This window comes from Cuculus canorus, chromosome 1 (genome assembly GCF_017976375.1).
Source record: "Cuculus canorus isolate bCucCan1 chromosome 1, bCucCan1.pri, whole genome shotgun sequence".
NCBI lineage: Eukaryota > Metazoa > Chordata > Aves > Cuculiformes > Cuculidae > Cuculus > Cuculus canorus.
Window position 1 is genome coordinate 70,398,367 of NC_071401.1, and position 16,388 is coordinate 70,414,754.

Consider the following 16,388-nt stretch of genomic DNA (forward strand, 5'->3'; position numbering starts at 1 on the left):
TCCAGTTTCAACAATAATACTCAACCAGGGCAGCATCAAGAAGACAACAAAAAGGTTTTCTAGCTCTGAAACAGTTGGGAGCATAATTCTAACCCTTACTACAGCACACAGTCATCCTCAACCTAGGAAGCTTACATTCTTGACAAAAATAACATAATTCATTCTCCTCTCATTAATTATTTTAGCTTCTTTCCTGTACAAATAACTTCCTCTAGTCAAAAACATTTTTTCTTACTCATTGTCTTTTTTAAAGAAGATAAATCATGGGTACAAAAAAATATTCCTCTGCCTAAGGAATTAAACATTATTGGTTTTAAATATCACGGTTATCCAACAGCACAGCACAGGAAGTAAGAGCAGCTGAAATAATAATTCACTGCTACTAAAGGCAGTATTTCCACCCTTCTCGTAGACAGAGACTCATTTATTTAGGGGTCACACGAATTGCTGACAAACCTTACTCGACCATTTAGTGAGTCCGTTTCAGCCAGATTAGGAAACATAAGCCTTTTCTTTTTTTTTGACAAAGCTAGTTTTCTGCTCAATAAGGAGCCAGAAGAGCAGAGGGAAAAAGTTAAGCACAGAATCACTCCATTTTGGTAAAATCCATCATGAAACAAAATCCACCTCCCCCCAAAAAAACCTCTCTAAATAGATGCACTATTCTGTCATTTGTAGGATCATCAGTATTTCAACTGCCCTCAAGTACACTCAGAAAACAAAACAAAAAAACCCACTATATTCTCAGCCAAGTTGTGGACAGTTTTTTTAGCTGATCTTTTAGTCACTTTATAAAAATTGTAAACAATATTAGACTTAGCAACATGGGCTTCACCCCATGCCTCAGACCACTTCCTTTAAACACAGGCTTCAGCTGTAAACACACCAAGCATACCAAACAAAAGGACACTGCCAAGACTCTCATAATAGCATGTCTAGTTATGAAGTTTAATTTTAAAAGGCTGAAACCAGTTTTGATTGTACTTCATTCAAAACAGACATCTGCAAGTTTTATATACAGATGACGTTGAACCAAAATTTTTTGACAGTACAAAACCTGAATTCCTTTTTTATCATCAAGATGAAAAAAAAATCAACAAATAAAATTTTAAAAACACTTACCTTTTCTTGGAGGTAGTTCACCACTTTGTGTTAAGTCTGTTCCAGGATATACAATCTCCCCATCCTTTACCATTTCATTCCACAAGCCACATAGTCCATCTCGTGTAAAAGCAAGCTGTTAAAAATAACACATTATATAGTTACACACAACCATTTTCTCTCAAGACAGGTCAAGCTAACATTTGAAATACGTCAGATTTTATATTTTGTCCTAGAAGAAAGAAAACACATGAATCACTTCACTGGTTTATTCACTTCGTGCATGTGTATGTGTTTATGATAGGGATTTAAATGAACTTCACAATCTTCGATTCTTTAGCTACTCTATTTTCAGATTAAAAGCTCAAAACACTAACTTTCAGATAGGCTCAAATAAATTCTTATCAAAAGCATGGATTTAGTCACTTCAGAACTATCCATAGATACAAGGTGACAACATGCAATAATCCAGGGTTCATGGAGTGGCGGGGTGCCCTTTTTGCCCTCAGGAAAGGCTATCAGAACAAAGTGAAGCTGCATAAAGTCACAAAACATGGAAGCATGAAGAAAGCCACTACAGTCCAGTTCCCTCTCCAAACCAGCAACTGAAGAGCTGGGCACTCAACCAGAACACATAACATCAAGGCACAGATTCATGAAGGCATTTAACTAGTTCAACTGGTCCTGCTGTTTAAAGCACCTCTCACAGCGCTTCCCTTTCCTTCCAGCTGCTACGATGCCTCCTCTCATGTGCAAAACAGTGCACACGCACGATCATCTGCTGAACAAGATCACAGAACTGACCAAGACTAAAGCCAGCTGCACTTGGGGGAAGAGCGAGGGGCTGCTTCAGGTCAGGTATGTGTGCAATAGCACAAATACTCCCAGTGGAACAAATGGCTGGAAGTGCTCACAAAAGCACTGGCTCTAATATAAATCTCCTAATGATTTATCTATTTGGATCTCCCTTGAAGAATCCTAATGATCAGGATAATTTGTCTTCAACTGATGTTGTTCTCTGCTTTACAACACACTGCAAAACAGGTGTAAAAATTCCAAGCTAGTTCAATAATAAACAGGTTATAACTTGCAACTGTATAGCATAAGGGAGGAGGGGAGTACATGAAACAGAAACACAGAATATCTTCAGCAGACCAAAGTGGTGCAGCAGAGACATCTGAAAAAAATAAAAAATAAAAAAAATACTGACTGCTTATTTGGAAGCACTTTCTGTTATATAAGCAGTATCCAAATCCAAAGTGTTTTAACTGAGGAGTAATACAAAGATGTCACTTGCACAACTGTTGTAAAATACTTACCGTTACACACAGAAGTCCATTTATACTTTATCTTCATCTATTTCCTAAAGATATTTTAACGATTAAAGATGACAGATTTTAAGAGTCACAACCACCAGCAAGGAGGTAATTTGCTGGTCCAACTAATCTCAGTTAACGTGAAGAATTAAAGACAAGTTGCATGTTCTGACAGCACGGTAACACAATAAATCCATTGAATCACAGAACAGTTCATGCTGGAAGGGATGGTTACAGGTCATCTCATCCAAACGCCCTGCGGGAGCAGGGATATATTCTACTAGATCAAGTTGCTCAGAGCCCCACCCAACATGATCTTGAACACCTCCAGGGATGGGGCCTCCGCTACCTCCCTGCGCAACCTGTTCCAGTGTTTCACCATCCCTGTTGTAAAAAACCTTCCTTAAATCCAGTCTAAATCTACCCTCCATTGGTTTAAAACCATTATTCCTCATCCTGTCACAACAGGCACTACTAAAAAAAGTCTGTCCCCATCTTTCCTATAGGTTCGCTTTAAGCACTGGAAGACCACTACAAGGTCTCCCCACAGCCTTCTCTTCTCCAGGATCCACATTAGTTTCTTAATTTCAAATTGCATACTTCAAAAATTCACTCCAACACATATTAACGATTCCAACTGTTTTTCTTTCAGAATAAAATATGAGCAAACACATTGCATGTATTCACTTACTATTTCCTGATCTTAGCTGGATAAGAGGGAAAAGGATTACACAGCATGAGCCAGACATTATTCAACTTATCTGCAACTTATCAATTGTACACCAGAATTACTCCGTGACCATGCTTTACCAAGAGCTAGAGCCCCTGTTCTTCAGAACTAGATAGCATGTAGAGCTTTTGCAAAGATTTTGTGTTTTGCTAAAAGCTTTACACTTGGCTTAATTTTTTAAAAATCTGAACAGACTGAAGTAAAGCTGCATTTCAGCAACTCAAAAAGCAACCCCAAAATTAAACGTTCACCACTGATTGAATTTCTTGGATTGCTCTCAGTCTATAATATTTCAAAAATAAACAGTGCTCAGTTTCTCCTTCATCGGATGTGGTCGTATACTTTAGTAGTGCACATAAATTTATTTTTCACATTTTTTTCTGGCAAAAAATAGCTAACCACAACTGTTTCACTATTTTTGGCTCATACATCAGAGATTTTTTTAAAAAAAACTTTCACCTGTTGAACTCTAACCTGTGCTAAAATACAAGCTTGAAAAATAGTAACTGAGACAACTCTCCAGATGGGTCACATAATAAACTAGTTATCACAAAGTTAAGATTTTTGTCTGATAAATTGTCTTTTCACACATTTTATTTTACATTCCCAGATCACCTCAGTATGGAAAACGATTCTTTAGAGCTTACATTTACCATCCAAAGGCCTAAGGGCTTTGAACTCAAGGTTCTTCATTAAACAGCACTGGTTTATTTCAGAAAACTTAGTACTTTGGTAAGCATTGCTGTAAAGCAGAATCAAGAACTGTTTCCTCCGTTTTAACCTCTAAACCTTTCGCATGGCACAAAGCTCACTCAAGTCTTTCAAGTAAATAAAAACTGAAAAGTAAACAAAATTTCTACTGCCTTGGGTTTGGTGTTCAAATTCTTATCAAAGTAATTTTCTTGGTATGTTGCATAAAGATAGGGCAATCACCAAGTTAACAGCTCAGAGAGAGGTCTCCCTCCTTCCACAAATATTTCATGTTGAACCTTACACCATAAACAGCCTTCAGATAAACAGTTTTGCTTTCATTCAAGTTGTATGCCATAAACCACATTTTTCCAGTGGTTTATGTGTGGGAAAGGAGACATGTTTGAAAGTTAAGGCACACTGGGCTTTTTTTGAAGCAATAATCGAAGCAATCAAATTAAAGGATAATTAAGAAACAGTATTTACAACCAATGCACTGTTAATCTACGTGACCTTCAGCAGATATATTAAACAGCAAACTGCCACTACAATAGCCAAAGGTGAAAGACAAGTGAGTTTTTAGGTGATAAATTATTCAATTTTATTTTCATGATCACAAAATTCTACAATCATAATACAAACTTCACAACCCCCTTATGGGAAATATTTCACTCATCCAACAGAAACTAGGAGGAGTGGCTGATACGCCAGAGAGCCATGCTGCTATCCACAGGGACCTCAAGAGGCTGGAGAAACGGGCTGACTGGAATCTCATAGAGTTGAAGAAGAAGCACAAAGTCCTGCCCTTGGAGAGGAGCAACCCGAAGCACCCATACATGCTGGAGGCAATCCAGCCAGAAAGTAGCTTTGTTGAAAAGACCCTGTATGTCCCCATGGACACCAAGTTGAACATGAGCCACAAACATGCCCTGGCCACAAAGAAGGTTAATGAGTGCCCCGGATTGCATTAGCAGGAATGCTGCCAGAAGGTCGAGGGAGGCGATTCTTCCCCTGTGCTCTGCACTGGTGAGACCACACCCGGAATACTGGGTCCAGTTCTGAGTTTTCCAGTACAAAAGACGTGGACATCCTGGAGAGTCCGACAAAGGGCCACAAAGATGATCAAAGAACTGGAGCACCTTTCCTATGAGGAAAGGCTGAGAGAAACTGCTTAGCCTGGAGAAGAGAAAGCTCAGGAGGCATCTCATTAATGTATATTTTTGCATACCTGAAGGAATACTGCAAGGAAGAGGGAGCTAGGCTATTTCCTGTGGTGGCCAGTAACAGGATCAGAAGCAATGGGCGCAAACTGAAATACAGCAGGTTTTCTCTGACCATAAGGAAACATTGTTGCACTGTGAGGTTAATCAAGCACTGGTACAGGCTGCCCAGGGAAGTTTGGAGTCTCCATCCTTGGAGATATTCAAAAGCCATTTGGACATGGTGCTGGGTAGTTAGACCTAAGTGGTTCTGCTTGAGCAGGCATTTGAATCAGATGACTGCCAGAGGTCTTATCCAACCTCAATCACTTGTGAATCTATGGAACTAGCAGCTGAAGGCAACAGTAAGTAAACTGTATGGTAGAAAAGTCAGATATCTGCTTTGATGATACTATCTTGCTTTTCTTTCCAATGTTTCAAGACCATCTTAGCCAGCACACACACATATTACTTCCTTCATCTGCTCCCAACAATACTTCCTGCATTCAGTCATTAGCAAGGAGTCTATCAACACATCCGAGTGCTGAGACAGGAGAATTAGAACTTTGTTTAGAACAAATTTGGATTCTATTTTGTTTCTATTTTCAAAAAAAAAATATGACTCTTCTTCAAAAATATAGCTCTTCGTCCACTCGATTCTTCAAAGAAAGTTCACAAGGCAATCAATGGTGCAGTGCAACAGAAGAAAGCTGTCTTCATTGTTTCTGACATACCGGGTTGCAAGTACAAGGGTATCTTGTATCTGTGTTTTGTTAAGTCTAACATTCTCTCACTAGAAGGCTTAATTTAGATGAGGATCTTTCCCTCTAACAATTTAGTAACCTAATTTTTTAATGTTTAAAAGGATGAACAAACTCGATAAGTTAGCAAATTAAGAACAATCAAGTATTCACTGAACTTTTGCAACTAGGAACAGTGCCAGAGATGTAGACTCCATAAAAACCCCAAAAGGACCCCAAGTCTCTACTTGCCCCACCACCTACACTGCCTTCCCAAGGCCGAGACAACAGCAGCTCCATACTTCACCACCACTACCCACTGCCAAGCAACCTTAGCCTGTGTTCTTAACCCTCCTACTCATTCCACCAAATCAAGTGCCATTCCCCATGCCCAAAATCTCCCTTGTTCTTCCTATGGCACCTCCTGACCAGCTCTCAGATAAGACCACAGCCACATATCCTCATCTCCTACATACCTCACCTTCATAAACCCCAAGCCACTGCTACCATTTGTAACATATTCCCACCCACAGACGGTCTTGAACTCTGCACTTTTAAGGCAGGTATCTCACCAAATTCATACTTCCCACATAGACCTAAGTCTCAGTCCTGCCCACTAACCCCAAGCCAAAAAAGACAAGGGCCTAAGAAGACTTGAAAGTGAACTTCTACTGTACTGTAAACTGGGCACACATGCCTCACTAATCTTTCACTAATCTTACCTCTGCAGTCAAACTGTAATTTATTCTGTCTGGTACAACATGTAATTAAGTCAAAGATATATCTAGTTTGGTTGTTGGTATATGCTGCTGCTATCCTCAAACAGGATTGGCAGTAAAATTTCCATCCATCTCTATCAACTCTAGAGAAAAAGGGATTGGCATTAACATTTAATTCTCTTGAAATATAAGGAATCTTGCAACCATAGCTGGATAAGCTTCTGAGAATTCTCAAAGCACTACTAGAATTTTGCTTTTAATAAGTTATTTTAAAAATAATCAGCAGCTGTGATTTTGTTCTGAAGTCAGCTGTTTAAAAGTCAGACAAAGCTTACTTCGTGTGGTACAGCAGATCATGTTCTCAATATGGTTTCATACAGCTTTCCTGCAGAAACCATAGAAGCCTCCATAAAAGTTAACTCAAGCTCAAGAAAATAAAATGACACAAGAGGACAAGGACTGATTCAGGTAGCATTCCTGATTATGTAACTGCATGCAAATTCAAGAAAGTGACTTCATAAAGCGTAAATATGGATTTAAAATATAAGCTACTTAAATAATCTTCACCTCAGAATTGCCAGCAAGGAGGAGGAAGAATCTGTTCTTCCATTCAGTTACTTCTGCATTAGCCATTGGCTGTATTTTAAGGACTACGTTAAAAAACATCTTTAATTAGTAATAGATTATTAAAAAAAAAAAAAAACAACACAAAGACTTCTTCAGCCCTGTAACAGTGAAAAAAAAAAAATCACAGGACAGTAAATCTTTCTGTTACTTTCACTTTTAATCCACTGAATTTGTGTTTCTTTTTTCATTGCTGTTGTCTTCAGTATTTCATCCCAACTTCCTTAATTCCCAGCTGAAGCATGCACTGAAACCACAGCTGTTTATCACAGCTATGCAAAGCGCAGTGAAACACCATTGGATCTAAATATATTGCTCTAGAGGTCCGAGAGCAAAAGCAGAAAGTTGAGCAGCCCCACATTACTCCAAACAGATTTGAGGTTATACTACAAATGTCCCCATAATAACAGTCTACCAATCTCCCATTTGTTGCAAGAGTTTATTAACAGTTAACGATCATATGAAAAGAAAACTATGCAATCCCCTCAAACTTGGAAGACCAATTTTCTAACTTTAACCATCTGCGTAACAGTAGTTCTGTTTGAGCTTTAAGATTCAGATAAATATTAAATTCTCTAACCTATCACTCCACATCTGGTCCTCACCACTCCCTCTAGGGGGACAGCATTACTTCACCTTTTAAATAATTAAAAGAAAAAATTATTGCAAATTTCATTTGCTTTAAAAATGTAGTTCTCATTTGCCGTTTGCTGTAAGAACTTCTACACAAACCCTTCAACTTTTTTTGATCAGAAAGCCAAAAAGAAAATTAACAAGAAATTAACAAAATAAATAAAGCAACTTTCACCAACTTTCCCTAACTTCAAGACATCTTTTATTTAAATTACCTTCTTACAAGCAAGGACACTGATCTAGATGCTAAAAAGAGAGGGATTTTCATGAAAATCAAAACGCCAAGTTTAACTTTGAAGGGAAGGTAGAAAGATTTCAGACCAATGCAACTGTTACAACTGGCCACTTCATTTTAGAAAGCTCACTCTCATCTCTGTGGCAAAAGTTGTTGATGGAAACAGCACACCATACAAACTCCATGAAAACTGAAGAAAATGCATCATATTTCTCTCATAGATAGCTCCTGCAACTTGAATGTTGCCTAAAGTTTTTTTTTTTTCCCAGACTACAGGAAAATGGAAGTATTTCACCTCTAACCCCTGCTATTAAGCACAACAGCTCTCTGCAGGATCCAGAATAAGCAGTCTAATGAACACCATTCCAACAGACACATGCATCCCATTAGCTGATAGTAGTTCTTGTTTTTCATTATCCAGCCATCATTAATGAAAGGATTTTTGCATAAGGTTCTATATTAGTAGTACAGTACATCCATTGAATCAAAATTATTTTTAAGCAGCTTGATTCAGCAAATCCCAGTTGAAGTAAACAATTTTCATCTTCCTTTACATTTTTTACACTGCCCTTTCTTTTAAAAAGGGTGTGCTAGAAACAGCCATTAAAAGATCATCACATGAAGATTTTGCCATAAATCTGACAGTTCCTACTAGTAATAGACATAAAATACATAGGTGTTTTTAATTGCATTAATTGAAATCTTAAAACATAAATACAAAAGTTAAGTTGCTAGAAAGGTTAGTATGTCACTATGTTAAATATGACCCACGAAAAAGTGTCCTGTACTGAAATCCACCTGTTCTATAAGGTCATAGGATTACTTTATTAATGGTGATATTATACGCATATGGTTGATACATGCAATACGAGAACATATTACGTATTGTATTACTGAGGTTACCTCATATTGAGCTGAGCTATCCTAATTTTTCAGCTGCTATAACTCTTTTAAGTTTTATCAGACAATATAGAATATCTTAATATTTCTAATCAGTTCAAAATTATAGCAGCAGATGTAAAACATGCAATAATAGGTGAATTAATCACAAAGTTAACAAAAAGATATGGAACAGTTAGAGGGTGCACTTGGGTCTTTGTAGAGCATTTTCACCCCTTATAATAATATTGATTAGTTTCAGATACATTAATATAAGCAAAAAAATATACTGTCAAGATATAGTTTCATTACCACCTCATACTACTTCAGCTAATCCTGCAGGCTAGATGCTCACTGCTATTACAAAAGTATTTGTATCTTTGATAGGCTCTTACAAACAGTAGTAATATGCTACACCCTGGTTTTGTCTCTTTAACAGTAACATCCCAAAACTGAATAAGAACATTTAAGTTTGGCCTGCGTGCCAGCTGGAACAGTGGCATGTGCAGGTGATAAAACATGATCCATGCAACAATCCACGTGTCCTTCTTTTCTTATTACATTAATACCACTACTTTGTAGACTTATTAATGCACATAGTATTATAATATTGTGTTATTACACTATTAATGAACATTGTCTTGATCTAAAGCAAAAAAGAATCTGATGATTTTCAAGAGAGAGTTCACTGGGCTTAATCCACAGTAACTGCCACAGCCAATAAGTCTAAAGAGTAAATTCTCTGGTGACAGTGACCAAATAAAGGCAAGTCAGACTTTAAAGACTACCAGCCCTCCAAATGAAACATTTCACTTCCACTTCTGGCTATATTCCCCAAATTTTGGAGCAGCAAAGAACTTCATTTAAAACCGAAAAAAGTTAGTTTTAAAGACTACGCAATCCCTGTATGTCTCGTAATGTAACGATTTCCTGGTATAATTCCATTTCTCCAAGGACTTTCACTTGCCCACTCTTGGACTGCTGTACAGTGAAAAGTTAAAAATCTAGCTGCAAGGTGAAGAGTTTCAGGATCTCATTCCAAAAAACAACTTGCAATCAGCTTGATTAATTCACATAAACTAGCAAGCCTTTCTTCAAACATCTCCTAGGTACTATGCTTATCTTTCCAGTTCCTGTTAGCAGTATCTTGAGCACCAATAAGGCCCTTCCATAGTTAGCCACTAAAAACATACACATTAGGAAATCAGCATGTTCCATACACATAGAACTTAAAAGTGACAGGATTTATACCTACAAAGAAATTTCACATGCAGCAAGGTCACGCTAGTCAACCTGTAGATAAAAGAGTCAATCATGCAATAGAAAAATTTCCCAGAGCCCAAAACCCCTTTACTAGACAGAAGACATCTACCATTTAATACATTAAAAAACAGCAATTCAAGATTTACATACACATTTTTTAAAAATACTGAACATATACATCCTGATAGAGATCTGTTATGAGGACCTGTGTAACTCCAAGAACAGTTAACCTAATAAGAAAAGTATATTATGCCCAGGAGGCCTGGCTACTCTTCAGATTCCACAGAAGCGATGTTTTCATCCAGCAGATCACAAATGATTACTGTTCTCTTCTTTCATTAATCTCATTATTTTGACTACAGCATAATTAGAAGAAAACAAAGCAGTACCCTGGCAATTAGTCTAATTTGTTATTACTCATAAAGAACTCTTATTTATAAGAGAGCTTATTCACAGAAATTTGTTACAAATTAAGATTTTTGTTATTAACAGGAAGCATTAAAATATATTAGCTAGGTAACAGTCTTATAAAAGACCAATATTTCATTGCACTTGTGCACAATCAGCTGAAAATAACCCTTAAAGTTTGGATGGCAACTGAAACCCTCTTGTCAAAAGATAACAAAGAGAAAAAAGGGAAATGCAGAAAAACAGGCCCTACAAATTAGAGGAAAAATCTGACAAGTCACATGAACAGTCACATTTTTCACCCCATATAATACAGAAGAAAATCAGGCAATGTATAGTCAGCAGCTGTTACAAAGAAAGATTGACACCCTTTCAGTTAAATTTTTCCTCTATTCTACAATCGTTGAAGCAACATATGTGTAATCTAGAAGCCAGTCTCCAGGCAAGACAAAAATATTTCTGTATCTCTTAATATGCTTATCTTCATACTGTTCCCCACTATGTTTATTTACCATATTATCCAAAATATCTAACTTTGGATCAAAACTTTTGCTTTGGTAAGAACAAAAGAGGAAAACAGAACTAATCTAGTCAAATCAAGAGCAAGGCCTGTCATTTTATATCATTTACATACAAGACCTACTAAATAATGTAACCTCTAAGGCTATTGCTGTCACTTCTGATTCTGACTTAGCTTATTTGATGTAAAATATTGGAGAAAGGCTGCTTTGGAATCATAACTGCATGGGAAAAAGTTCTTGTCTACCCACAAGAACAGTTGAGCCGAACCATTCAAACTATCAGCATGTATTTTAGGGAATTCAGGATGCAATTTTTTACTTCTTAATAATAATCTGTAACAAAGGAATAACACTGGTTGGCCTATGCCAACAAGAATTTCAGAGTTTTGATCCGGAAGTGGAAAAGATTATTCAAAGCAAAGTATCTATATGCAATACCTGGGAGAAGGAAGAAGACAGACAAGACGATGACTTACTCTAGTTACCTATGCCATCTCAAACAAACGTATGACCCAAACCACTCTACTCCATAATTTCCACCTAATTTTCAAACCTGTATTGGGAAAACATAACAGTATCTTCATCCCTGTATGACACAACTTCGATAAATGAACAGGTCATCTTCTAAGACAAAAGAAAACCCTGAACAAACATCACCACATTTCAACAAAGACCAGTTCCATTTCAACCACATATCTGACAGAAAATTAACTCGCTTCAAAAAGGACAAAATACAAAGGAAGCCCACACCTGTTTTACAAACAGCTACAGAAAAGCTAATCTGAATTCTCCAAAATATAAAGTAGATCTCCACTGACTTTTGCTTCAGTTCCCTTGCACACAAATGCTGCTTGCTTATATGCAGGGAAGAAGTTTAGCAACAGCCTAAATTAGGAACTTGGAGTTCTAGCAGTAAAGCTACATACTCAGACATGTGCTTTGACACTGCAAAGATAACATACCTATGCAGCCCAGTTTCTTTCTAAGCAGAAGGGACTGCACTGACAGCACAGATATATCTGCAGCTTAAAGTAAGTTAGTGTGTCTTCAAGATCAGTTTTAAATCAGCATCCGTTAAAAAAAAATTATACATCTATCTCAAGAGCAATGCTGCCGTCTTCTGTATGTCAGCTATTTAGACTAAAAGTATCCTCGAACTACACCTGAAAGGTCACAAGCCAATCCAACTGCCCAACTTCTTACCTGTAAGTCTGTCTTCAACCATTTGGAGTCAAACCTAGCTTGAGCAGCCAGACAAAACGATTCAGAAGACATGTTTCCTTCTCCAGTCTTCTCTCCAGGTTGGCTGAGCAGCCCCAACCTGCCACAAAATGTCAAAGACAACCATCGAGCACACGAGATAAAACACCACACAAGGTTATTTTTGCCCAGACAGAGGAACAGCTTAATTTCTAATCATTTATCGCAAATAAGGACCTTCCTCATTCACATTTCCCGAAATCACAGGAAAGGAAGGGAACACAGCAAGTACACTATCTAAAAACGCAAAAAACCCACCCCACTTCCCCTCCCTGTAGCATCCACCCGCGGCCTAAGCTGCCCCTCAAGTGGTGCATGAAATAAATAATTGATCGCAGATTACGCAAGCCGCAGGACAACATAAAGCGATTATCGCAGTCACCCCGCCAGCCGAGGCCTGGGGGCTCCCCCCCTCTCCCTTCTCTCCCACCAGCGTGTCGTACCCCCCCAGCAGCCTCTCTCCCTCCCAGCAGCATCTCCTCCTCTTCCAGCAGCCTCCCCCTCTCTCCCAGCAGCATCTCCCCCTCTCTCCCAGCAGCCTCCTCTACCCTCGCCCAGCAGCATTCCCCCTCGCCCAGCAGCATCCTCAACCAGCATCCCTGCTCTCTTCCAACACCCCCCTCCCAGCATTCTCCCCCGTCCCCCGCACCGGCGCCTCCGCACCTGGCCCAACGCGGGGGCGGGGCCACGCCCGGGCCGGGGTCGCTGCTGCGCACAACGCTGGGAGGACGGGGAGAAAGGCTCCGCCCCCCTCCCACCGCGGCCAGCTCCACCGGGCGGGGCTGAGGGAGGAGGGCCCGCTACTTCTTTCCCCCTCTGCCTCCTCATCTCCCCCCCTAAGTCAGATGGATGGCGCTACCTCACACTCCCTCCCGCTCCGAGCCAGATGGACGCGCCGGGATCCGTGCGCGTACTCACCGGCCGGCGGCGGCTCCGGGTGCTGCTCGCCCCTCGCTTCGCCTCGCTCCTACCACCACCCGGCCCCGCGTAACCCTCGCCCCTCCTCCCTCCCCCACCCCTCCCTACGCCGGCAAAGCCGCTCGCCGATCCCTCCCCCGGCCAATTCGCGGCTCAGCCTCCCCCCACAGTGCGCCAGCAAAGCTCGGGGCCAATCAGGAGGGACCGAGGGGCGGGACTTCCGGTCGCTGTGAGGGGGTGGGGCCAGGCCTGGGGGCGGGGCTTGTGAGCATGGTATTGCTTTGGGTTGGTGGGCGCTTAAAGATGGTGAGTTCCAGCCCCCCTGCCACGGGCGGGGGCATCTCCCGCTGGATCAGGCTGCTCAAAACCCCATCCAACTTCCCGGGGCAACCCACTCCAGTGCCTCACCACCCTCAGAGTGAACAACTTGTTCCTTATATCTAATCTAAATCTCCCCTATTTCGACTTAAAACCGTTCCCCCTCGTCATATCCCTGCACTCCCTGCTAAAGAGCCCCTCCCCAGCTTTCCTTCTTTAAGGCTGCTGTAAGGTCTTCCCCAGAGCTTTCTCTTCTCCAGGCTGATCAATTGTTGTGGTAACAAAAAGCACGGTCTCCTTCTAGGCAGGATACAGGGATTTTTTTTTTTATTTTTTTTTTTAAAAAGAGGTTTTGAGGCTTTTTTTAAAAGTCACTTTATGGACCATCGGCAAACTACACTGTTAAGTTCCTTTCTGAAAAAAAATAGAAGCTTTTAAGTGTTTCAGAGGAGAAAGGTCAACAGTGAGTAGCTGAGAGACAAAGAAAATGGCAGAAAGATCCTGAAAGAATCGAAGCTGGAAACAGGAAAATTGTGCCAAGGGAAGAAGAATGCTGAAGAAGAAATAGAGGGCTTGGGAATGGCAGGCAAGGAGGAGGCCTGGGGGCAGGTGTAGCAGGTGAATGAAACTGCACTGAGGCAAATAATCATGCTTCAGCAGGAGTTTTTTGGGGAGCATGAAATATATCAGTCGTACAAAATTCAAATTAACCAGAACTAATGTTTCTCACAATACTTAGACAACAGTTGCCCGGCAGCAAAGGAATTAGGAAAGTAGGAGCAAGGCTTGGCAGACGGGAACAATTGGCTTTGGCCAACGTGAAGCTGCAGGCTGAATGTCAATGAAATTCTAACAGAACTGAGACCTTTTGCTGGCATTTAGGCAAAAGTACACAACATGTAGTTACTGTTTAAGAAACACTGTAATAAAACACAGTGAATTTTATTCTCCCAGGTTAACAAGTGCAACCAGGACCTAACCACTTAGCCAGCTGCTTAACACAGGCATCTCTTGGATCAAGATGCAGTAGTCAGTTTAAGTAAAATAATTACAGAATTCCTTAAGTGCCTGAAAATTTTTATATAGAAATGCCAAATTTTCTCGTTACTCCCTGAAACTTTAAATACAAGCCTTCAAACCCAAAACTAGTTTCTCTAGAAAAATCTGCTCAAATTCCTGCATGTCAAAAGTTTTAAGTTTAACGTGGGACTGGAAGTTTTGCTATGCATATTATGTTATGTCTAATCTGACAAGTTCATGGTTAAGTAAAAGCTAGCACACCCGGATAGGAAATAATTTAGTCTCTTCTTAACTAGTAGACTGGAAATAAAAGAAAATAACACTGGAACAGGTTGCCCAGAGAAGAGGTGGATGCTACATCCCTGGTAGTGCTCAAGGTCAGCTTGAATGGGGGTCTGAACAACCTGGTCAAATGGAAGGTGACCCTGCCTGTAACAGAGGGGTTGGACTTGCTAATCTTTGAAGGTCCCTCCCAACTCCAACTATTCTGTGCTTCCATTAATCCACTCAAATAGTCATGTTGTTGAACTCCAAATAGGAATAGAAACTGTTTTGCAATATATGGAGCCCAAATCAGAAGGAATTAGTAAAACTTAGTTGAAACCACAGCGCCCACTGGTTGTGACTACTGCTTGCTTAAGCAAGTGATTAAATGATTTGGAAGTCAAATCTAATGAGATAATTTGCCTGTGCAATGTTCACTGCTATTTTTTGTTTAGCTCTCCAAGAATAATGTCTTCAGAAAATCTGCATTTATTGTAGAGTGTTTTCTTACTTTATTAAATAACAAATGGCAATAGCCATTTGCTGGCACACTTGATGTGAATAATTTGAAGAGCGCATAACTAGCTGATTTGTTAGACTTGAATCACTGGCCCAATTAGCAGGTACACACACACTGCAACAAAAATCAAAACATCTTTGGGTGCAGTAACCATGGAAATTCAAAGCTAGAGATGCTTCTGAAGAATTTGTGGATTATCTTGTACTTCCAGATTTAGATTTCATTTCTGATGAATAATTTTTTTTTTTGCATTTGAAATGCACTATGATAGCACGGTGCAATCTCAAAAACCATTCTCATTTATAAAAATATGTACCCATCACAGATTCCAGAGAGAAAAGTATGTAGTGAAACATGAATAAGTACTTTGCTAACATTATTAAAAATAATTTTATTTTTACAAATAATCAAAAAATTCAAAGACTCTGCAACCTGAACTTTGCCTCTATAGAGAGCATTTGAGTATTAACTCCGCCAGTAACTGTTATTTTGGTGTTATTTGACTAACAAAGGCATGTTGTTTCACTTCAGACTGACAAAGGTAATAAAGGTGATGTACGGGTCTAACAGATTTTGTTAGGCAAGTTCAAGCCAAACAGTTGAAGTGTTACCTCTCCAGGCCTTGTATTCTGCTCTTCAGATACATATTTTCATCTTAAAGCAGGGTTATATGATCTTGCAAATCAGTCTTTAGCTATCATCCTTTGTGCCGCAGCTCTCTAAAGTAACCTACCTTACAAAAACCCAAGAAGTGAATCTGATGTCTTTGCCTGAGAGAAACCAACATCCTCGGGAATTGCAGGGCAAGCTGCTAGTGAGATAGAGGTAACCTAGTCTGCCAAAACCCTCTCACATCTTTCTTGCTTCCTCCAGAGAAATGGCTGGACATGGAAAATCTAGTTTCCACGGACAGATACAGCCAATCTTTTACGTGTATCCACTTCTAGGCATATGGGCAAATCACTTTTGTTCTAGATTAAAGAAAAAAAAATACATCAGAACAAAAGGCAAACTAAAACCAATAGATCAC

The 16,388-nt window shown here is 39.6% G+C and overlaps 1 protein-coding gene across 2 annotated transcripts in view; it reads right to left on the bottom strand.

Moving 5' to 3' along the window:
• The window catches only part of HERC2 (HECT and RLD domain containing E3 ubiquitin protein ligase 2), a 110,733-nt gene extending 97,417 nt beyond the window's left edge, over positions 1-13,316 (bottom strand). For both annotated transcript variants that reach the window (XM_054058424.1, XM_054058415.1), the window contains exons 1-3: positions 13,237-13,316; positions 12,262-12,379; positions 1,123-1,237 (exon numbers count right to left, since the gene is read on the bottom strand). In XM_054058424.1, coding sequence (XP_053914399.1) covers positions 1,123-1,237; positions 12,262-12,333 — 187 coding nt within the window. In that variant the 5' untranslated portion in view covers positions 12,334-12,379; positions 13,237-13,316. The remainder of the gene's footprint in view (positions 1-1,122; positions 1,238-12,261; positions 12,380-13,236) is intronic.
• Between the last annotated feature and the right edge of the window lie 3,072 nt (positions 13,317-16,388).